At 41.4% G+C, this 24,867-nt stretch overlaps 2 protein-coding genes across 2 annotated transcripts in view; one reads left to right on the top strand and one right to left on the bottom strand.

The window, feature by feature from the left end:
* Window positions 1–482: 482 nt before the first annotated feature.
* Window positions 483–14,100, bottom strand: tmprss3b (transmembrane serine protease 3b). Its single transcript, XM_072657624.1, has 13 exons — window positions 14,029–14,100; window positions 11,421–11,700; window positions 10,293–10,415; window positions 9,805–9,921; window positions 9,195–9,318; window positions 7,301–7,429; window positions 6,571–6,617; window positions 6,218–6,383; window positions 4,527–4,696; window positions 4,273–4,368; window positions 3,349–3,476; window positions 2,637–2,786; window positions 483–520 (listed from the first exon to the last, which is right to left on the bottom strand). The coding sequence occupies exons 1-13, from the start codon at window positions 14,098–14,100 to the stop codon at window positions 497–499; spliced, it is 1,626 nt and encodes a 541-aa protein (XP_072513725.1). The 3' UTR covers window positions 483–496.
* Window positions 14,101–19,864: 5,764 nt separating this feature from the next.
* Window positions 19,865–24,867, top strand: part of pdxkb (pyridoxal (pyridoxine, vitamin B6) kinase b) — a 28,890-nt gene continuing 23,887 nt past the window's right edge. The window contains exons 1-2 of the mRNA XM_072657397.1: window positions 19,865–20,178; window positions 22,466–22,520. Coding sequence (XP_072513498.1) covers window positions 19,927–20,178; window positions 22,466–22,520 — 307 coding nt within the window. The 5' untranslated portion in view covers window positions 19,865–19,926. The remainder of the gene's footprint in view (window positions 20,179–22,465; window positions 22,521–24,867) is intronic.

Below are 24,867 nucleotides of genomic sequence, written 5' to 3' on the forward strand. Positions count from 1 at the left end.
TCTGGAAAATAATGGTGGCCACACAAAATACTGACACTTCAGGAACTTTCTCTAAGGGGTGTACTCACTTTCGTTGCCGGTGGTTTAGACATTAATGGCTGTATATTGAGTTATTTTGAGGGAAGAATAAATTTACACTGTTATATAAGCTGCACACAGACTACTTTCCATTGTGTCAAAGTGTCATTTTGTCAGTGTTGTCCCATGAAAATATATACTTAAATATCTGCAGAAATGTGAGGGGTGTACTCACTTTTGTGATGCACTGTAGATCAGAAAAAACATGACATTGAAAGTAAGACTATGCCTCAGTGTAGCTTGTGTTGTAGCTGTGCCAAACTGTTTCTCAAACCCACAGTTTATTACTAGTACACTTATCAGTAGCTGGTCTGCTGTTCTGTGTCCCACGGAAGTTCAGCAAGTTAATCTCCTCTGTAACCGCCAAAAAAGTGGATCGGTCTGGGAAAACCACACCTCAGTCAGGCACAAATGTTACTTAGACGGTTTGCTCCTCTTCTTTCTGAGTAATAAAAGGAACAGAGCAGTCAGAGCTGGATTTATATACAGCTGCATATAAAAGTGTGGGTACCCCTGGCTAAATTGCATAATTTCACTTTAAACTATATATGTAATTTTGCCAGGGGTGTCCAGACTTTTACATAAACACAACCTCTAGAGCAAACAACAGTTCTTGCACAGTTACTTTACATTTGTTTGACTTAGACTATACAGACAAAAGTATTGGGACACTTACTCATTCGATGTTTCTTTTAGGGTACTAAAAAAAGATTGTATCCTGCTTTTGTTTAAGTAGCTGTCTCTACTGTCCAGGAAAGGCTTTCTAGTAGATTTTGGAACATTTCAATGAGGATTTGATTGCATTCAGAAACAAGAGCGTTAGTGAGGTCAAGGTGTTGGATGATCACCACCCCATCTCATCCCTAACTCTAAACACACCCCCAAAAGCACTGTCATTCTAGAGAACACTTCCAGTTCCACTGGTCTACAGCTCAATGCTAGGGGGCTTTATACCTCTCTAGCCAATCAGCAATGGGTGCAACTTAAGGTAGTTGAATGCATTCAGTAGAGGGGGGGGCACAAACATTTGGACATATAGTGTGTGTATATGTTTATGCCACTGGGGTCCTGGGCACAATTCTACTGCGCAGTGTTACTTGCCAATTGTCAATTACAATGAATGTTGTATGTGTGTTGTATGTTTTGTAGGAGGGACTTTCACAATTCAGGAGCATAAACACTACAAACTTGTGTTTTGCTCTTGGGGCAGAAGGTAATCGTGTGGTTTGATCTAACAGCATGATTAGCAGGAGCACACAGTGGATTAGACATGCATATGCACATGCATGCATTTTCTCCTAAGCTCCAGAGCTTTCATTCAGTTTGAATGCACTGAAAACTACAGTAGTGTGTGGAGGCAGCATCAATTACATATCAGTTTATACCTTTTTATAGACAAATCTATAGACTATAAGTCCAAATGTTTGTGGACACCCCTTCTGAATGCGACACACACACAGCTTGTCTAGTGTCTGTAGGGAAGTACTACCAAAAGAATAGGACTTTCTAGGAGATAAACACAGGTGAACCTATTGGCACCATGCCTAATGTCAGGCATGAGCTAGAGGGGTATAAAACCCCCTGCATTAAGCTGTGGAGCTGCAAAACTGTGTATTTGTGGAAATGTTGGTGCTCCATCCAAGGTTTTTGGAATGAGCTGGGCAGTTGGGGATGAGGTGAGGTTGTGATCATCCAACATCTTGACACCATAACGCTCTTGTCGCTGAATGCAATGAAATCCTTACAGAAATGCTCCAAAACGTAGTAGAAAGCCCTTTATGGACTTTAGAAGAAGCAATGGACGAGCAGGTGTCCCAATACTTCTGTCAACACAATGTATGTTCTAAAAAAAAGATTACAGAAAATGACATATAAAGTGAATCCATGGCCTTGTGGAGTTTATCATTTTGGCCACTAGAGGCCACATTTGAGCCTGCTAAGAATCAATGGATAATTTGGAACAGCCATGGAGAAATATAAACTGCAGCTGTCGAGAAGACACACACACACCCACACACACACACTCATCAGCAATATTTAGGACAGCTGGGGCAGGCATTGAGTGGCATGATAAATTTGGAAAGAGAGATGCATGAGGGAGAGAAGAAGAATCAATTTCAGCTGCCATCTTCTGACTGACATCAGACATCTTTCTCTTGCATTTGCTCTTCCTGGACCCCTGAGACACCCCTTAATGTGTTCAAACTTTCTGAATACAGTTAAAGTTATAACAACAGACCTGTAAAGGATTCTGTCCAGCTTTCTGACCGTGGTCCTTATCAGTGTGCTGCTTCTCTGGTTACTGTAAACTCTAATCTGGCAACCGATCTCAGTTTCACAGTTGAGCACCATTGGTTTAGTGTTACACAGCATTAAACCTTTGTTCTCCTGCCCAATCTGGCACCCCAGACGGCCGCTCCCTATTGGTGTGTCTAAGTTGGAGAGTGTTCCAGTGCACTTCTGTTTCTACCCACGCCAGCCTATTTACCCAGCAGCTTCATATTAATGTACTGGGAGCTGTACAGAGCCCTTAATGTGGAAGCCAGACTCTCTCTCACCTCCAAGTTTTGGTGGATCCACGGGAGGGCATACGATATGCTGGTGTAAACCCCAGGGTTGTTGGGCTTTTCACAGCCTTGAGACCAGCCTGCTGCTCCCACCAGCTTCCACACTGAGTCCCCACAGGCCAGTGGACCGCCGCTGTCCCCCTTTAAAAATCAAAACATGCAAGATAAGAAATGGATGAATATACTTTTTTTTATAGATGTTCCTGTTACAATATGCAATATATAGAGTACACTGATCTAATATGATCATGCTTAACCGTAAAATATGTTTATAGCCCTCAATGCTGCCTAACTAAACTGTCTGTACTTTTGTAATTTGTTATAGACAGCAGTGCAACTCAACTCAGTTTAAGGCAAGTGCCTAATGATTTCAGCCAGGCTTCTTCATTTCCAGTCCCGGAGGGCCAGTGTCCAGCATAATTTGGTGATGTCACTGCTTAAAGACACCTAATTCAAGTCATCTGTCATTTGCCAGGATTAGCAATCCCTGTTTGAGGAGGAGAATCACTTAACTCTGCTGGACACTGGCCTGCAGGTCCAGAACTAAAGAACCCCTATTTAGACAATAAGCAGCCTGTGATGTGTGATGCTGTGATGCTGACACAATAGGTAATGGACAATACATATACAGGAGAAGCTGCAAAATACTGTTTCTCCATTATTTCACACACACGAATACACACAGACCGGGTCTTGATCATACCTGGCACGTGTTGGCTCCTCCCTTCAGGTATCCAGCACAGATGTTCCATGGTGAAAGCCCTGCCCTTCCGCACTGCCTTGTTGAAAGCAAGGGAACCTGTGCTGAGTGCAAAGACACACTCACCTCCCCTACATACACACACACACACACACACACACACACACAAAGATAAATGCACAAATACTTCTAAAGATCATACTTCCATCTAATTTCCAGAACTGGACTAAAGGTTCAGTACAACAACTAAAAATAAATGAATAATGGAATTAGTATTTATCTATAAACAGACTTTATCAACTTCTGCAGGTTTAAAAGGTTTGCTAGCACAGATATTCAGAGATTGATTGAAGGATTGATTAACAGCTTAGAGGCTGGTCTTACTTTGGAAGTAAAGTTTTGTTCAGTTACGGCTGCTATCCAGTGTGACAGCTGTAACTTACCATTCTTATTATGATTTCATTTTTATTAGATTTTTATTTTTCTTATTTTCAATGCTTTTTAAATGCTTTTAATGCTTTTATTTTTCTTCATGTATTTGTATTTGTCTGTGTTTATGTAAAGCACTTTAAATTGCCACTATGCATGAAAGATGCTCTACAAATAAACTTGCCCTGCCTGGCTGTAAAAAGTCTTATTGTAGCTTATTGAAACAAGTGAAGAATTTAAAAATCAAAAGTATCTCTTTTTTGTCCGATTAATACATTTATTTTGGACAAATATGGATATTTAATTATGATATGACTCTTGACATTTTTTAAATGTCAAGAGTCATGACAGAAAACTGTTATGTAATGACATTTAATGTAAACTGAATGTATAGCAAAGGAATGTTTTAACTGTAGATCAGTGTTCCACAGTCTGGTGTGGTACAAGTCTGAGGTGACCAAAACCCCAAACCAGAGTTTTAGCACAGTATCAGCTCACCTCCGCTCTGTGTGGCTCCCCAGCCTGATATCCAGCACATGGATCCAGGTGTAAAACCTTCCCCATAGTTAGGCAGGCAGATGGGCTGCACCTGACCTGTGGTTGGGAGAAAAATCAATAGTTTAATGCTATAAGAAGAATTTTTGAAATGTGTGTCCTATACAAATTGTCCTAAACATGTCCTATAATGTACCACATAATCAACTCATTAAAGGTCCTGAATGAGAATGTTAAAAAAAGAGAAGCAGACTCACCACTGATAGTGAGCGTCTGTGTTAGCTTGATGACAGCGATATCATAGTCATATCGCTCTGGGTGATATAAGCCGTGGTAGAGAATCTTCGACACAGAGAGATCACTCGCCCCACTCACAGGCTGGTCGATGAGGCCCACACGCACTGACCATAAAGCTGGATTAGCAAAGCTACACCAGAGAGAGAAGAGAGGCTCTGAACAGTGATTCACTGTATTGCTGGTGTGTCACATGTATTATTCAATAGACGCCTACATTATTCAGTAACTACCATTAGGCTAATAAGTACGTTATGTAGATAGGACCCTTACACCCTAGCATAAAATGAATTCATGCTCTAATACATGGGTTATATACAGTCAGTGCATCCTGCAGCCTGGATTCATTATAAATGATTAAAACAGCTAATCCTGTAATTTAATCTGCAAAAAGATCATTTCCCTGCTGAAAAATCCAGCTCAAGACCAACCTTTGCTGGTAGCTGGTCTTTGATGGTCATATTGGTTGAAAAGCTGGTCATACTGGAAAAAACATTTAGTCTATGCTGGTAAACAAGCTGGTTAAGATGCATAAGGTATGTTTTCTTTTGAGTCTGATGGTTCAGCTGGTCTGCCAGCATGACCAGGTTGGGTGAGCTTTATGACACTGACTGTAGAAAATATGGACACCGTGGTTCCATTCCCTTCCATTCCATAGGAATTAAGCCAAACTGTCCACAATGTTGTTTTACAAACAGAGTGTGTGCAGTAGAGACCAGAGGCGGGTCTAGACTCATTTGGTAGACCCAAGCAATGGCTGGCTGTCAAACACGTCCTTCCTAAGTGTAACCCTGCCTTCTTATGATATGGCAGAAATGTATTTCTAGGTGAAATAAAAAAAAAGTGCTACTATTAGCACAGGCTGTTTTGTTATTGTGGATGGGCGGAGCTACTCATCATTACTGCAACCAGCTAGTTGCTAGAGGTGCTAGGTCTGTGGTTGCTTCACTTTCAAGAGATGTTACGCTGTACATGCTGTCCACAGCTTTACACGGTCATTGATAGTGACCATGATGAGCATGACCCTCAGCAAGCTATGGGGTGTGAGCATTGCCATAATGGTCAGCTGGTTTCAACAAACTAGTCAACCAAGATGATTAGCTTGAAGACCAGCTTGGTGAAAGTGGTTTTGCTGGTAGACCAGCTAGTCCATCAGGCTCATATAAAAACATACACTATGCTGGTCAAAAGCTAAGCTGGTTTACCAGCTGGCTTCCCAGCAAAGGGTACTTAACCATTAAAGACCAGTTTAGACCATCTGCAACCAGTCTTGAGTTGGTCCTGATTTTTTAGCAGAGAAATAATGTTTGTGAGCAAGAAAGTATGTGAATAGGAACATGCTTTAATGGTTCTCTGATTAAACAAATCAATAATAAATCCTCATTAATTTACTTTTTAACGCTCAGAAACTGTCAGAGTGCATCCAACAATAAAAACGGCATCAACCTTCTTTTATGTAGTGACAATAAACACAACTACTAGCACAGGAGCTCTCTACACTCTTAGTGTATCACAGAAACTCTAGGTTTAATTGGGCTGTTCAAGCTTATCGTTATGATAAGTTACAGATGATGTCTGAGTGCAGTTATTGATATTGATATTGATAGGGAACGGGTATAGGGTTTTGTCTTTTGTGTGTTTGCTCACAGCTCACCCATATACGCAGTGTGCAGCAGTGACTATCCACTGGTTGGTTATGAGTGATCCTCCACACAGGTACTGGTTCTGGTACTGTAAGCTAACCTGCCAGGGATACTGACCAGGGACAGATACATTCCCCCCAACAATACGGCTCTTGAGACCAGGTCTGGTACCACACTCTATAAAGACATCACATTACCATTAAACACAAACACACAGGTTCTCTTCATGTGTTCTCTTCATGTTCACTTCAAGAATTTCTCTTAATTTTTTTATTTCTGAAAACTGCAGATGACAAAGTATAACAGGCACATTATGACCACATGGAAATGCATATGCTCAAATATTTTTTTAAGCTTTGCTCACCTATGCATTTAAGCACTGTGACCAGCCCAGACCTGCACTGCACCTTCCTGAAGAAACAGAGACCTTATTTAATGAAGCACATTTTTACATACCCCATAACTTGCTAAATGCTAATGCACAGCAAATGCAACAGCTGTAAAGCAAAGGCTAATGCAAGTGAAATCACCAAAGACTTCTGGACTGACCATCTCATCTCATCTCATGTTAGCTTAGGGGGATTATATTCTATAGTTGTCTTGTGAATTATTGTAGTTTTGTTTATTGTAGTCAATCATGATCACTAACAGGAAGTTAAGAGGCCTTAGTCATGACATCCCTTTACCGTCCCTAAGTCTAATAAATATCTGGTGTATTTCGGCAGTAATGCTCTCCTCTCAGTGTAGAATGGGCGTTCCTAAAAGTGCAGCTGGCATTGTAGTGGTGCTAACGCCAAAGTAGCTCAAAGTTCTCAGACCCTCAGTACAAGTAAACAACTGACCACTGTAAATGAATTTGTGGTATCCTGCTGCTGATTCAGTTGCGCACACACAGCTTGTACAATCTCTGTTGAAAGGCTTTGCCAATAAAATGGGAGCAGCAGCACATGATCCTAAGGTAACCATGCCCAATACCAAGTTTTAGCTAGAGGGGAACAAAGTCTCCCCAGCATTGGGCTGTGGAACTACATTTTCCGGAGGGATGGACTCTGCAATAGAGTAAATTGCTCTGCATTGTGGCAAACATGCCTTACCTGAGGTAGGAGCTGTTGTGGACTTTGAAGGTGGGTCGAAGGGTTGAAAAGCCAGGACTGAGTGTCACTAGCTTCTTCTGGAAGGCAGACTCCACAAAGGATAGAGGAATTGAAGAAGAGTTCACATAGCTGTGAAGAGAGAAATTTGTGATTACACTCTTAAAATAAAGGGAGGCTGTGCCATGAATTTTATTTTCTATATAGTATTAAAAAGGGAAATATATGGATCTATAACCAATAATAGAACCAATAATAAAAAATAAAAACTCCAGCAAGCTTTATATTATTCTGTTCTGCCTCAGGCTGGTTTCATGAAAACAGGCACAGTGAAATACAGCAATCAGCCATAACATTAGGAAGTTGAATGCCCATCTGCCAAGGGGTATAAGGCAGCAAGTGACCAGTAAGTTCTTAAACATGGTAAAATCAGGAAAAATGGGGCAAGCGTAGGAATCTGAGACACTTTGACAAGAACCACATTTAGAGCATCTCCAAAACATCAGGCAGGCCTTGTGGGGTTCGAACCATGGAGGCCCACTTCACAATTTTCAGGACTTGAGGATTTGCTACTAACCTATTGGTGCCAGATACCACAGGACGCCTCCAGAGGTCTTGTGGAGTCCATGCCTTGAATAGTCAGATCTGTTGTGACGGCACAAGGGGGGCCTACTGAATATTAGGCAGGTGGTGCTAATGCAGTGGCTGACTGGTATACACTCTAAGCAACACGAGCTCGTTGACTCAACAGTGGAACTCTTTTGTTATTCTTTGATGAACCACCCACAAGAACCATTTAATTAAAAAAACTGATCTATATAAGTGTTCCACTATCAAAAAAACTTTGTTCAGAATTATGTAGAACCACAGATTACAAATCAGGACAAACTCTGATATGGATGCCGTGGTTCCATTCTGATATTGGTGAATGAGGCCTAATAAATCATCATTGCGCATTAACAGCCAACGATCACAGTAATCAACGCCTTTAATATCACAACTCACTCTTTCTGCTTAGCTGTTTGAGCACTGTCTGAAGCACCGTAATCAATCTAGACACAAGGTCAACTAGCTTGTTTTTAAGAAACTGCAACCAGGAACCCATCACTAGAGCCACAGAGCCTGATTGCAGAGTAAAAGCAATGAGCTGAGACTGCAGTCAGCGTGGAAATAAATGGAAAAAAGCTACTAGGAGAAGAGGCTTGCCCATGGTTAAAATGAACATCTTGACCTACTTGTGGCACGAGTGTGTTTGCTGCCATGATTTTCCCCTTCATTTAATAGCAGACTGATTTTAATAGGATTAACTAAGCAGTTAATGGGGGCGCTGGGTAGAAAGAGAAACGTATTACACCCACACGCAGTGGGAAGGCCAGGAAAACACACTGACACACACACACATACAGAACCTACATGGCCACAAATACAGCACAGGACAAACACAGAGTATGGAACAAACCTGAGATGCATTAGACAGAATCTCAATTTAGGTCCAGAACATGAGGTTTCCTTGAAAGGAACTCAAAAAAGATAAAAAAAAACAAATAACTAGCTGGAAATACATGGTCATTATGCATGTCTGTACGGTGTCCCAGCTGTAAGAGAACAGTGGAATAGACACACAGAGGTGGAGTAGGCCACAGAGGAACCAAGACTTGAAGTTTGCTTTGATTCGCAATTTATAATCACGTCACACAACGATAGGTGAGTGTAGCATTAGCAGTCTTATCTAGTAGTGGAGCATGGTGTGCCTGCCTAAATAGGAATAGGTAATAACCACTAGGCTATGTTAACTGTATTAGAGCCATTAGAGTATTAGGCAGGAATATTAGAGTAGAATAGGTCTGAGGAGAGAGCACTAGCTTCTCTGCACTTGATATGAGCCCTGCTAATGTACCTGTTGTAGCCGAGCTGTTTGCAGACAGAAAAGCCCAGACTGGAGGTCCAGCTCTCCCAGCACACAGAGCTCCACACACCTTTACTGCGGATCTGTAGGACAGAGCGCTTCCCACTCAGACGCACTGAGAGAGAGAGAGAGAGAGAGAGAGAGAGAGAGAGATACAGGTGTTTCATAATTAACTTGACTTAAAAATATTAAGTGTGTGTGTGTGTGTGAATAGTAGAATGTTGCCAGTCTCAGTAATCATGTATTAAAAAGGTGTACCATTCTGTAGGATATACCACAGGGATTAATACTTGGCCCACTGCCATGTTTGGCCATTGTACGGCCAATTTTGGGTTAGGTTTAAGGTTAGGTTAGACAATTCTTATGATTTATAGGTAATTACTTGTACACTATATGAACAAAAGTATTGAGACAGCAATAGGTCATCAACAGGTGCAACTTAAATTAGCTTAGTGTGCCTTCATTAGAAGTGTGTCCACAAACATTTGGTCATATAGTGTATATAAACAGTATACTGCATGAGGCGTATTGTTGGTATAATATATATATATATATATATAATCACAACTGTGTTTGTGTTTGTATGTATGTGAACATTTACCACAGTTGAGCTCATCTTCTCCCTGCCCACAGTCTTTGACTCCGTCACAAAGAGCAGACGTCCTGATACACTGAGCTGAAGACACGCAGTGGAACTTTCCAGAACAGCTCAGACCCACTGTGAATGGAAAGACAGTGTACAAAAGACCTCCCATAACTCCATCTGCTGCCTTCTCAGCTTCTTATACTAAAGCAATGTTCTCACAGTTCTCAAACCGGTCCTCAGATTTTTCTTCTGTCCCAATGTTTTGAAGGATGGGAGCAAAAATAGGGACTGCTGGTCTGAGAACCACTGATCTCAACACAACTAAATAGCATTCAGTGCTCACTAAGCTCAGCCTGCTCCTAAAGTGCAGGATCATGCTACTTAATCACAGGGCATAGCTCATGAAATATTTCTGCTTAGGACACTCAAGACGTCTTACGACAGGAAGGCAGGACACTCAGACAAACACACACACACACACATACACATGAATGTAAACTTACCTCCCAGACCAATGGCTAGAATCACACTCACTACTATTAACACACAAATGGTTATCAGCAGGGCCAGCAACCTGCGAGGTATGTATGGCCAACACAGAGATGTAGAGTCAGACAGATCTTCTCCTTTTAGAGAGAGAGAGAGAGAGAGAGAGAGAGAGAGGGAGAGGGAGAGGGAGCAAGAGAGAGCGAGAGAGAGAGAGAGAGAGTATTAAGTAAATCTGATAAGAGATCAGAACTCAGGCACTGATAAGAGAACAGTTAATACAAACAAGCCTTGGTACACTACAGTTATATATTAAGCATGCTAAGCACATTATATAAGACTAAATGTAAAAGAAAAAAGCATAAAGGTGCAGAAATAAGAAATCACAAAGACTGAAGAGAAACAAATAATAATTATTATTCGGTGTTATTATTATACTTTGATTTTTTCATTTTACGTTTTAGTATACATTAAATATTTTGCATTAAAAATAAATAGAAAGAAAAGAAAAAAATATATAAGCTCAACTATAAAAAGTGTCTTTTGAGCAAAATCCTAAGCTTGCTAATAGATGCACTAAACTTCTTTTGTAGCAAGATGTTATTTGTTGCTTTGAAGGACATGAATACAGTCTAATCAGTTACAAATCCTAAATAAAACTTACAGGTGTACAGCTGCTAATTTTAGTTTCCTGTAGTATCTTGGCCTCTACAGTATAGTGCAGTAATACTACTTGTAATAGGCTCTAATTCTGGAAATACAGTGGCATTATCAATGTAACTTACAACCAAGGTCATAGTTTATGATAACACTTTTGGTTTATTTATGTAGCCAGATTTCATAACAGGGTTAATTATCAGTCATTTCCCCTGTGTACTAACACTAATAATTAGAACATTGTTAGTCTTTTTTTATTTTTTACAATGCTGGCATACAGCACTGGCTTCATTTGATACTACCTATATGTGTACACTAATAACAGGAGTGGGCCAAGTATTGATCCTTGTTCTACACCTATTTAATATATTATGCCTTAGAATGGCAACAGACTGTCATTCAGTGAAGGAACAAACACCTGTATGCCTATATCTTACACCCCTTGTGACCTACAATACAGGATGAAACATGACGCGTACGCTACATACCATGTATGAAGGGCTGCACTTTGATAATGGACATCCTAGAGCTGTGCGGGGTCTGGATGGAGTGTATTTTGTAGATTGGGAGCGGAGCGGACGCATTGTCTGGCCAGCCGACAGGCACATTTGGATGCTGGGTGTTGGGGTCCAAGTGGTGCGGGGGCCTGGAGCCCTTTGGAGTGCTGAAAGGGCTCACGTTAAAAATGGTAGGGGTCTCGATCGTGGGGAGATCTTCCTCGCTTTCTGTTTCTGCCTCAACATGACCTGATTCTGCATCTTCCTCGGTCTGGAGTGTGTATGCATATGAATGTGTGGATATGTCAGGGAGTGAGCGTGCAAATGAGAAAGAAAAACAAAAGCATTAACATCATGAAGTAGCAGTGTTTGCACCATAGAGTGCCTAGTGTCCTGTAAAATTTCAGACTCTGTTTCGTATTCTGTTAAACAACTAAGCAATCATCAGACTTAATGACTCCCATGATATAGCTGCCCAAGTGCGTGTTGAAGAGCAGCTTTGCATAAATTCAAGCTATTTAAAGCTCAAAGCATACAGTATGGCGGTCACGAGAGTGCTGGTTCAACTGTGGCCTTTTTTGAGGTCATGTGAGTGTGGTGTTTAGCAGGTTGTTAGTGCTAAAGGTTTTTATTGTCTGTGTATTGTTTGTTGCAGTTCATTTTCATATACAGTGCCATATAAATGTATTTAACCTCTTTGGAAGTCTTCATATTAGTCTGCATTACTAGTGACACTTGCACACATTGATTAAGACAGTAGTTCTGTTGTAAGCCAATATGCTCTACAACTACCCTCAAAAACCCCCTTCAGACTAGTACTAGGTAGAACCACCTTCAGCTGCAATTACAGTTTTAAGTCTGTTGGGCTACATTTCCTTTACTCTTTAGGAGTGATTTTTGTCCCTATTTCCAGGAAATCTTTAGATTGTTCAGACTGGTTGGATGAGGTTTGTGATTCACACTTTCCAGTGTGATTTGGCCATTGTTCAACATTCACCTTTTTGTCCACCTTGTGCTTGAGATCATTGCCCTGCCGAAAGGTGATGTGTCTCCTGTTTCTCTTGTAGCAGGCTGTCCTGCAGTATCTCCCTGTATTTTGCATCATTTATTTATCCTTCATTTTTAACAAGAGGCCCATCCCCAAAGCATTCTCCCAACATGACGCTTCACTTCTGAAATAGTGTTGGTTTGTTGATTTGTTGAGGAATTGACAGTATTTGCTTTTTTTTTTAGGCAAAACAGCAACAACTTTGTCTAATCTGACAATCACATTTAACCCTAGATTTTAGATAGGTCACTCCAGATGAGCTTTGATGTGTGTTTCTTTATTAATGGCTTCTAGCCATCCCCAATAAAGTTGTATGCAGAGCTCTTGACTGGTACACCTTCACTCTACACACTGAACTCTGTAGGTTCTTTAAGGTAACGTTTGTCCTCTCTGTGGTTTCCCACACAAGTCTTGTTTTAATGCTTTGAGGGACAGCCTTGTCTAGGCAAGGTATGGGTGGTATGATGCAGCTTCGGTTTCCTCACAAGTGATCCAGCAGTACTCACTTCATATTTTAATCTTACTGGTAATCTTCTGCATTTTAAATGATTTACAGGGAATAAAAGAGTCCTCATCAGCATGATATCCAGAGGGGTTTTTGGCTTCAATGGTGCCCTGGAGCGATTTTGACGAATTAGTCAATTAGTATATGGTATATTTATATTAGTATATGGTCATATATGTTCTTATTAATTACAATTTAATTACATAAATTACAAAAATGTTTCATCATCTTCAAATAACTCTTTCTGGCATCTTTAGTTTTAAGAGTGTAGTTTTAACGCAATGCTAATTGACATTCAAACTAATATGACCCTTGTCCCATGGATTGGAAATGGATTTGCATGGGAAATGGGATTAGCCCCTTTTTAGAACATACAGGCCTACAAATTAATTATTTTGTTGTGAAGCCATTTTATACTCTTGGTATAGCTTCAGACACTGCACGCAGAAATGAATAATTCCTACATTTGAAAGAAATGTAAGAATACAAAAAAATGAAAAAATAAAAAAAATATAAATATAACATTTACTGAAAGATATGAAATATTTGAAGATATTTCCAAAATGACAGGTTTCACAATCTGACATGGAAAGTGCCCTTAGTTTATTAACAGTGAACCAGCTGATTTAAGTGTAAGTAAGTAATATTCATTATATATGCATTCCTGTTGTGTTATATAATTAATGTTATAAATGTCAGTAATTTTGGCAAAGGCATTTAAGATGAATCGTATATGGCAAATACGCATAACTAAAAAATCATTTAAAGCAATGTTTTGATATTTAAATAGAAGGATTAGCTTGAATCTATAATATGACCATCCAAGCACAAGGTAAAGTGAGGTGAGTTAGGAAAGGCCCACATCTACAGCATACTCTATAAACAGTAAGCAGCATATGAAGGGTTCAGTTCACTCACAAATTTCAGTGCTACGTACATGGAGAAGAACCATTGTTAGTTGCTCTGTTAAATGGGATCTTCATTACAATTCATCTGCTTTACTATAATGCGTATTAGAAGAAAACTCATGAAGAAACCTTTCTTACCTTATCCACAGCGTTCTCTGCCTCTGTGGCAGGCTCCTCAGCCTCTCCAGAGTTCTTCTCAAGGGAAGACATTACTTCCCTCTCATCTTTTCATCTCTGCTTCTCAGTGGAACAAACTGTCCATGGAGAGACAAGAGTCCACGGTGACACCAGCAAACTGAGTGAGGAAGAAGAGGATGGAGAGCTGGAGAACAGCGGTGGTGAAGCAGCACGGTTGATTGAAACAAATCAAGAAATCAGCTACTGAAAGACTTGCTGATCTAACAGCCTTCAGTCAAAGGAACGTCTGGCTAAGGCTGATTAATTTGACTCAGATGGAGCCGACCTGGACCTCCAAGACCGATGGTTGACAAGCTCACAAATAATAAAAAAGAAAACATTTGAAACACCAAAACTGAACTGATTAATATTCAACAATCAATATTCGAGTTACAGCTAAAGGGACTTTAAGCTACGCAGGTCAACTAGCCATATCTTTCTGAATGACTCAACCCATTCTCTCGCTATCTCTCTCCCTCTCTCCACTGCACCTCCTCTCCGGCACAATAAGACACCTGATCAGGTCAGTATTCTGTCGTGCCACTACAGCTGTGGATCAGATCTCCCGCAGTGTGTCTCCTCGAGTGCTAACGTTACAGAAGAGCAATCATGAAAGGAGGGGGGACACCAGCCTACTGCCAGGTAAAAGAGGTCATGCATGAAAAGGTCGGCACACAAGGCCTCAGGTCACCAGCTTACTGCATGTTCACTCTTTTACTTATAGCTCTCTATAGTGCCACTCAAACAATGCTTAATTGTGCTGACATAATGTTTTATTAATCAAGTATATTCAATGCATCACTATATGGACAAAAGTATTGGGACATCTGCTCATTTGCTTGAAATCAAGAGTATTAAAAAAGTGTTTCTCCTGCTTCTGTTGGAGTAACTGTCTCTACTGTCCAGGGAAGAAAGTTTTCTACTAGATTTTGGAGCATTGCTATGAGGATTTGTACACCTCATCACCCCACCTCATCCCCACTGCTCCACAGCTCAATGCTAGGGGGCTTTATACCCCTCTAGCCCACGTCTGGCAACGACTTGTCCATCTACTTTCAGCAAACACAGATCGGCCAACTGTTCTACAGCAATGATATTGAAGTCGACTCCAGAGCTGAAACAGTGCTAGCGAAGAGCAGGACGGTGCCTCCTGCAGGTCCTAGTGCCCTGCCTACTCCACATACAGTACTTTGAAAAAGCCCGCGCCCGAAACTGCCCCTGACTCAAAAAACCATTTAAATATGGGGCAGTGGTGGCTCAGCGGTTAGAGCGCCGGGATATCGATAAGGGTTCGATTCCCGGGCTCGGCAAGCTGCCACTGTTGGGCCCTTGACCTTTACCCTCTCTGCTCCCCAGGCTCTGGGTGTGTGTGTGTACTCACTGCCCCTAACACATGTGTGTGTGTGTTCACTACCAGATGGGTTAAATGCGGAGGACACATTTCGCTGTACAGTGTACATACACTGTACAGTGACAAATACGTGCACCTTTACCATTAAAACATGAGCAAACCAACCATCCAAACAAACAATGGTACAAGCCAATGAAGGTGTTTCTAATAAGGTGGCCAGTCAGTGGGAAAATGAAGTGAGGTGTTTCTAATAAAGTGGCCAGTCAGTGGAAAAATTAAATGAGGTGTTTCTAATAAAGTGACCAGTTAAAGAAAGAATGAAGTGAAGTGTTTCTAATAAAGTGGCCAGTCAGTGGAAAAATTAAATGAGGTGTTTCTAATAAAGTGGCCAGTGTGGCCATTCCCTGTGTCAGTAGTCTTGTTCAACTGCAAAAGTAAATTTAGAGATTTATTTTTACTTCAAAAAAACATAATCTTTATCTTTAGTGTTCAGGCTATATGCGTCCAACATTACCCTATAACACACTACCCCAGATTCTGCCTGCTGCAGAGTTTGAGGGATGACGATGTGTGTGAGTGTGATGTTACACACACAGTAGGTCATTACATTAAGGGTTAATTAGTGAGGATATTGGAGAACCCTACACTCTCTGTACTGAGTCTACTAAATATACCGGGAACTATTTGTGTTAGTCTTTCATCAGTGGTCAGTTTCTGACTACAGAATCACTTTTGGCTGGATTTCTTTTTTACATCACTCTTAACGTGAAAACACACATTACTACACCACTACCATGTCAGTGTCACTGCTGGGTTGAGAATGAACCACCACCCAAATAATATGCAGTCAGCACTTAGCAGCGGCCCTGTGGTCAGAAACTGAACTGTGATAAATGGAGTAGAGAGTGGTTGTCAGATGGCCTACCTTCTGTAATAGTACACAGTGTTTCTAATTTGGCTAGTCAATGAAAAGCAAGTGAATAGAAGGTAGGTGTTTACAATAAAGTGGTCAGTCAGTTGAAGGTAGGTGTTTTCAATAAAGTGGTCAGTCAGTTGAAGGTAGGTGTTTTCAATAAAGTGGCCAGTCAATGTAAGGGAAGAGAACAGAAAGTAGGTGTTTCCAATAAAGTGGCCCATCAGTGGAATTAGAGCAAGAATAAAGTGATGTGTGTCTAAAAAAAGTGTCCAGTGTGTAAAAGAATACATTACAGTGTTTCTAATAAAGTGGCCAGTTAATAGAAGAATGAAGTTGGTGTTTCCAATAAAGTGGCCAGTGAGTGTAAGAATGAAGTTGGTTAGGTTAGGAAGTCGATTAGGAAGTTATAAACTAGCATATATACATATTATGTACAGTATATTATCTATACATAGTATTAATACATATTATGTGTTAACACTACATTTTCAAAACCAAAATAAGTTGCTTGTCTGCAGATAATTAAGGGGGAGACATATTTAGCTTTAGCAAATAGCTTAGCAGCAATAGTTTATACACTGCAGAATTTATCTTACAGCAAGGTGTTTAGCTTGGCTTACTGGATAAAGCTTGTGGACTACAATTCTCAGTAATAAATCTGCCTAATTTTGGTAACTTTCAAGTGGGTTGAACGCTCTCACTAAGCACTGTAGTCTGTGTGTGTGTGTGTGTGTGTGTGTGTGTGTAATGACAACACTTGACCAGCAGGTGTCATTAAAACGCCGCCCCTCTCCGCTGTAGGCTGTTTAGGCCTCCTCCGTCTCTCCTCCACGTTCAGAAGTGTCACCAGTGAAGTGGCTTTGCTCGGCAGTGATGATTCACCGGCCTGTGTGTGTGTGTGTGTGTGTGTGTGTGTGTGCGCTAATATGACGGAACTGAGTTCTGTGTAGCTCTAATCCCCTTCTCTACGCCTTTCCGCAGTCACGACCATGGAGAAAAAGAGCGAGACCCATCATGACTCAGCTAGCAAATCATCCACCAGCTGCAGTGTGTTTGAGAGTCTACTGATGCAGAGGGTTCACTTTTAAGAGATGGTTGGATGAAAATCAAGTTTACACACTTTTACCATCACTCCAAAACATAGCTGGGAGTGATGAGGTGTTTGGTTTATTGAGGTTGTGTTAGAGATACAAGGCTAATTTAACTGAAGGTTGTGCCTCCCGAAATCTTTCATTGCTTTCGGCCTATGTTAGCCTCAGGGCTCCTGTGCAAAACTAGAATTCTCTCTCGCCTGCTCAGCTATATTTGGGGTATGGGAAGAAATTGTGTTCATTAGATTTTCTGTTAAATCATTCAGTGAGATCCAGACTCAATCCTAAAAGGCACTTTACTCTATATGTAATGTGTTACATAGGTCAAGAGATCATATCTCCTTTATTTACATGGCTGTATACCATTGTCCCTCTATTGGGCTACTATTGTACCTCTAATAGGGAGCCGTTCAGCCATAGTTAAATCAACATTATGTAGCATTCTTACCTTAAAATAACAGCTTCGAAATCATTGTGATGCTCCACTGGCCTATAAAACTGAGAATAAAGCCGCTGGCATTACTACTGAGCTACTTTGAGCTCAGCATGTTACTAACTGCAGTAAGGAACTCTGGAGAAGCAGACAGGAAAATGCTTGTGAGAACTGTGTAACACGGCACAACCTGAGTCATATTTGTATAAATTGCTGTAATATTACTGTACTGCTTCAGTCCACATCTTTTTACTTTCAGAATCGGTTCTGCATGTCTCAGCTGGTCCAGAAATAAGTTTCCTTTAATGGTGGCTCAAAGTGTGCGTTCCACTTCTTGGCTGTAGAGGGAGCTCTGGAGCAAGAAATACCAGTTCTCGCATACTGCTGCTTTAATTCAGTTGTGTCCCATCATCACAACTAAGCTGCCATTTTTGGGCAAGGCCTTTAACCTCTCTGCTACAGGGGCACTAAATCATGGCTCACTCTGTGCTCTGCCCTCGCTTTCTAAGCCTTGATATGAAAAGTGGCATTGTACTGTACAATTATAAATAAATATTGAGACAATATAGGCACATTCACAACAGAGTTTACCTACTTTTCAGTAGAGCTGGGCTATATGACAATATTTTATCGTATCGTGATAAATTTTGTTATTAGGATAGACAATGCGCTTTTCTAAGCGTATCGAGGATATTATTAGTGCTTAATAAACACTGATCAACTGCATGTTTCATTACAAACAGTGTATTTAGACTGGTTTAATTGGAGAAAGTGCAGCAGATGAATAAAAGTCACTGTATTCAGTACGGGAGAGTACCTGAATAGTAGTTTTTTAAGAATATGTCACTACTGATGTTTTTGGTCTGTGATTACATGTTTTGTGATAAATATTGTGTATCAATGTCTTTAAATATCGTGATATAGTATTTTTACCATATTGCCCAGCCCTATTTGCCAGTGTGATAGACCATTACTCAGCTATACCCAATTGCTAACACAGCATAAGAAAGATTTCTAAGAAGCGTTATAAATGTTTATGACTGCATCATAAGCTCTACTTGAAAGCAACTCGTCACCCTCGGCCCAGCTCAGCTTCAGGAATGGGTACATTTTCAGTGTTCTGACAAAATACAGAATGCACATAAATGTATTATACATATAATGTATCTTATTATGTATAAAATCACTTTATTGGTTAAGCACATTTGCATGTACAGGGGCTGTCACACCTACATATGCAATGCAACTTAATGTAAACTGAATGTACTGGGGAAAGATACAACCATGCGTATACAAAGGGATGTGTCTGTAAACCAGAGCCCATTCAGGCGTGATTATACATGTGCGCGCGTAATATCCCACGTCATTTAACAGTATATCACAATAACAGTGGCAGTACGGTGGTAATGTAGTTCAATAAAACCATAAAGGGAACAGGTTAAAACACAAAGGATGTACGTTAATGTTTTGACGATAGAGGAGAGCTGTGACACATGTTGCTGGCACCGACTACGTCAAACACCACCCATTTATGTCTTTGCGTCAGCGCTGACACTTACAGAGATAGGGCGCTTTCACAACGCGACCCACGGCAGGAAGGACCCAACTTCCGCATTAATCGTTGCGCCCATTTTCACGGACTAGCTCTGCAGCCTGTAGCTCTTGAAAAGGCCTCACAGTACATTTCTTTCTGGACACATTTTGAGAACAACTCAGCACTCTTGCCTCTCACGACATCTGTTTGAACGTTTCAGGTGCATTGGTCAACACATTAACCCCAAACTCGGCTTAGAACCGAAACACGCATCGATCCCGCCTATAAATTCAGTAACACTGTGGTCAATTTTATTACCAATAAATGTGAATAAAATCGATACGCACTGCTCTTGCCTGAGCATTTGGACCATTTATTAATTATAAATAATAAGACGGAGTGGGGGAAAAAAAGAGTAAAAAGGTAACGGCCCCGTTACTGTCATCGTGATGTCAGCGAGCTTAGGCGGCCGCCGAGAATGCCTGAGCAGTTGTTGCGGTCCAGGCTCTCCGCCTCGCCAATGACCGTCTCTCCATGTTGCACGTCCTTCAGTTCGGCGCGTGGCTCCTTAAACTGCCATCACGGATTCCGGTGTGGACGCAGCAGCAGAGGGAACCGGCTGCCTGCCCTCGAGCTGCGGGATCGCGCTGTTCCTCACGCGCCGCCTGCGCGGACAGCACCGACAACTTCGTGCGCGAGATGGAGATGGAGTGCCGAGTGCTGTCCATCCAGAGTCACGTAGTGAGGGGCTACGTGGGCAACAAATCAGCCTCGTTTCCCTTGCAGGTAAAAACGTTTAGGATTGCTCTTGCTCTTGCTCTTGCATGCGCTGTCAAGCACTGAACTTCATTTTCCCCGTAAGTACACACACACACACACAAACGCATGCATGCACGCACGCTGTTTGGTGGGCTAATGTCAATAGCGATGGATGGACGCCGGCCGGTGCAAGACAAGACAAGCGAGCGAGCGAGCGAGCAAGCAAGCAAGGTGTTTGCATCAGGGAAAGTAGCTAAAGGTCACATAGTGAAATAGCTCGCGCTTCCAAATCTTAAGTTGTAAGCACTTCGATACTTGGTGCAGGTTGCACAAGCCAAAGTTTGCCTAATTTGGTAGTGTCATGTGCCCATTTCATTTCATATATTTTTTATTAAAGGTTCTGTGTGGTGCATTTAGTCCTAACCGTGTGAATCAATCGTTTGGACATAGATAATGACAGCAGCTTAAAATAATAGCATGTGCTCATTCATAAGCGCGCGAGAGCCTCGAGCAAGATTCCTCGTGTAAAGAAGGCTGTGTAAGTCAGATGGGCTGGATGAAGCACAGTTCTGAGGGAATTTGAGGTGATTGTATTGCAGACCGTATTGAGCGAGTCTCCTCACAGCAAGCTGCTGGGCTGCTGTTGCCGTTTTTTCCCCTCTGTGGGAATCTGACAAAATCAGTGACACGGCGAGCTTTGACTGACTCTCAGCTGATTTATGGCTTTAACGCCTCGAGGTTTGGAAGGAAACAGCTGGCCGTTGGGTAGCTGGTTTATTGTGCACATTGTGTGTGTGTGTGTGTGTTTCTTTGAGCCTCTTGGCTGCTCACAGAAAGAGGAGCATCTTCACCGAGTCCAACTCGCTCCTTTATAAATGCCTGCGGTGACGTCACGGAGCGAGGAAGACACCAATTCCAGCAAGGAATCGTGACACGTTTCCTAAGATTGGATTTAGCTGTAGAAGATGCCCTTTTCTGTAGAAAAAAACACTTTTATTAAGAACCCCTTCATGCAGTTGTCTCATCAGCCGTTTGTGTGGCAGCAGTGCAGTGTATAAAATCATACAGATATGAACCAGCAGGTCAACCAGAATCAGAATGGAGATGAATGTGATCTCAGTGATTTTTGATAGTGGTGTGATTGTCTGCGCCAGGTGGGCTGCTTTGAGTGTTTACAAAACTGCTGATCTCCTGAGAGAACATCTAGTGTGTGCAGTTCTGTGGCTGGAAACGGAGAACAGGCAGATTGGTAGAAAAGCATCTCAGGATGCACAATGCATCGAACCTTGAGGCGAATGGGCTGCATATGCAGAGGACTGCATTAGGTGTCACTTCTTCCAGCCGAGAACGGAAAGCTGAGGCGGCAGTAGACACTGGCTCACCACAACTGGACAGTTGAAGTCATTTGAAGTCCCAGTCATGTAAACATTGATGAGAAGTTTAAAAAACACTCACCCCCCCGATTCTGATTAGGCAACAGTAGGGGCAGTTTAGGGTGAAGAACATGTCGCTAGTGCTAGATACGTCACTGATTGCAAATACGAACAGTAGTTTACTCAGGATCCTCAGATGTCTGAAGCTTAAACAGCAGAAGGAAATTCGTGTTCGGGCTTGTTACTGAAAGTCACTGTAAAGACGCATTTACGCTGAACATCAGACACGGATACAGATGTGGATGGAGTCTTCTGTCCATGTTCTGCTTTCATTATGTTCTTATTTGTGCACTTTCTCTGACAGTTTATTGATACGGACGCAGCTCAGCAGTGCCGCAGAAAATTGTGGGGAAGGTGTAGTAAGTTGTGAGGTGGGGCCTCTGTAGGATTGCAGCGATGAGCCTTAGGTACCCATGACCCATGATCCTTTCTTGGACGACTTTTGGTAGGTACTGACCACTACGTACCAGGAACACCCCACAAGTTCTGCCGGATGTTTTGGAGATGTTCTGAACAAGTCGTCTAGCCGTCACAGTTTGGTTCTTGTCAAAGTGTCTCAGATTCTTACGCCTGCCCATTCTTCCTGCTTTTAACACATCATCACCTTCAAGAACTGACTGTTCTTCACTTGCTGCTTAGTCTGTAGATCCCACCCCTGCATCGATGGCTAATGACTAATCAATGTTTTTCACTACAGCTGTCAGTGGATGAGTGCAGCTGTACAGCATTTACAAATGCTTTTCCAACATAGTGTAATATTTGCCCTAAATAATGACAAATTTAAACCTTTTGGTGAGTGTGTGTGTGTGTGTAGCCCAGACTGATAAAATGTATAAATATTTAAATATATTATTTTCATCTAAAATTTGTTTCTGTTCCAGGTGATGGGCTTTGAGGTGGACTCAATCAACTCAGTGCAATTCTCCAATCATACAGGTATAGTTGGAGCATCTTTATACCTCATAGTGGTAGACTCAGTGTGCACGTTACAGTGATCCGTTCTGGCTGCAGGAATGAAAACACGCTTGTTCACCTTGCTCGGTTAAATCTTGCCAGAAGGCCCGAAAGTAACGCATAGTGCATTCACAGAATATTGACGTCATCAGTGTGTGACCCCCTTTAACGTTTTGTCCTCACTGACCCACTGGCAGTGGATGGAGTTCTGAGCTATTTACGTTCGCTACTTCAGAAACTCTGACATGACCTTACTGCTGGACATGAGTGTCAGTGTGAAGCGTCTCCCAGGAAGAGCTTCCTGACCTGGCCATTCACTCAGTTACTGAGTCACTGACTGGTCTCTCAAGTCCACTCTGCAATCCAGACAGTTCTCCTATTCCAGAAAATCCACTGTAAACTGAAGGAATTCAGCTATATATATTTTTTAATGCAATCATTTTCTCAAGCAGTGGTAAAGCTAGTACGAAAAGGCTAGAAATCCTTAGTGAGAGACTTTCAAAAGTGCTGCACTAGAAATAATTTTGTTCTTGATAGTAGACAAAAGTATTGGGACACCTGTTCATTTATTGTCAAGGGTATTAAAAAAAGAGTTTATCTTGCTTTTGTTGGAGTTCTGTTCAGGGAAGGTGACGGTTTTCTATTAGATTCATCAACAAGAGCTAGTGTAAGGGAAGCCAGGATGTTGTATGATCACCTTCCCAACTTATCCCAAAAGTACTGGATGGAGCACCATCATTCCAGAGAACCCAGTTCCACTGCTCCACAGCTTAATGCTAGGTAATGCTAGGTAGGTATACCCCTCTAGCCCATGCCTGGCATTAGGCATGGTGCCAATAGGTTCATGTTTATCTGCTCCATTCCTATTCTGGAAGTCCTATTCTATTGGCAGTGCTTCTCTACAGGGGCTAGACAAGCTGTGTGTGTGTGTGCATTTGCACCTGTGTCAGCAATGGGTGCAACTTAAAGTAGCTCAGAGCATTCATTAGAAGGGGTGTCCACAAACATTTAGACATTTAGTGAATATGGGAGTTTTGGTATCCGAGTGCAGTTATTCAGCATTTAGACATGCAGTTCTAACAATGTATGCCCTATAGCATATGCAGTGTTTTCTGTGTGGGTGGTTGTGTTATTGATAACAGTATGTTTGCTGCATGCACAATAGCTGGCTAACGTCCTCCCACTGAAATTGGCAGGGCTGTAGTGATGAGAGAGAAAGCAGTTTATGCTAGCAGTTTTTTGCTACTGCGAGCCTAAATTCCATTGCCCTGTTCATGCTAGAAGTCTGCACGGACATGAAAATGAAGATTGAACCTGACCTGACGTGGCAGTGGTGGCTTAATGGTTAGAGCACCAGGTTATTGAAGAGTTGTGGCCCTTGAGCAAGGCCCTTAACCCTCTCTGCTTGGTTGTCAAAAATCCCCTTAAATCAAACGGGAAACTGCAGAACATGACTCAAAATGTGACATGCAAAATGTGACATGATATTAAAGCAGCATTATGTGAGAATTGGTAGTTTTACTCTTGGGCTCCCTCTTCAGTTATTCAGTTAGCGTAATTCAGTTCAACACCACTGCAGTAAATTCAAATCATGCTTTGAGCATCGCCCTCATGGACAGCTGGAAATGCATTTGTTGACAAGCTAAGGGAAAACGAACAAGCATCTGAAGTAAAAGAATCATGTGGACTGAGGCGGTAGAGTAGTATTACAGGATTTTACACAAGTATGACTAAGCGTTACATAGTTTTGCAAGAGGTCTCATGCAGCTCTACCAAAGTTACATAGTGCAGTAGAAATATTGTTGCTTAGTGGTAATGACGGAGACGCCATTCGCCCAATCACAACTCAGTGGAGCAAATTTATTTTAAAGAACGTCTTTTAAAGTAAAATTGCTTTAATGTTGCTTTAATGTCAAACTGTATGTCTGTTGCATGCATGAAAGATCATGCTAAGAAGGTAGGGGTGTCAAACTCACCACTTAAAGGGCCACAAAAAAACCCAAAGAATTTGTATGGATTTTTCTTTCATTTTTAAGTAATATTTTGCTATATTATCCAAACTTTCAATTGTTTATTTAAAATATGGCACTTGAAGCAGACATTAAAATATTACATGAATACTTTATATATTAAATAGATATTCTTTATATATCTATAGACAACAATAGCTACAGAACTGTTAAACCTATTTAAGTGTCCTCAGGAGGTAGGTCTTTTAAACCCACCAAAAGGCCTATTTACACTTTTCCCATCTCTATAAAAGTATCAGAGGTTAAGCAAGTTTAGTATGTTCAGTTCATGTTGTCACATGTTTATCACATTTAAAACA

Source organism: Salminus brasiliensis, chromosome 15, assembly GCF_030463535.1.
Source record: "Salminus brasiliensis chromosome 15, fSalBra1.hap2, whole genome shotgun sequence".
In the NCBI taxonomy this organism is placed as follows: Eukaryota; Metazoa; Chordata; class Actinopteri; order Characiformes; family Bryconidae; genus Salminus; species Salminus brasiliensis.

Coding starts and splice junctions, on each gene's coding strand:
- tmprss3b (XM_072657624.1), bottom strand. CDS start 14,100: ATGTCTTCCCTTGAGAAGAACTCTGGAGAGGCTGAGGAGCCTGCCACA. Junction 6,384..6,570: donor CACAGTGCTTAAATGCATAG/GTGAGCAAAGCT, acceptor ATGTCTTTATAG/AGTGTGGTACCAGACCTGGT. Junction 3,477..4,272: donor GGGAGCCACACAGAGCGGAG/GTGAGCTGATAC, acceptor GTGTGTATGTAG/GGGAGGTGAGTGTGTCTTTG.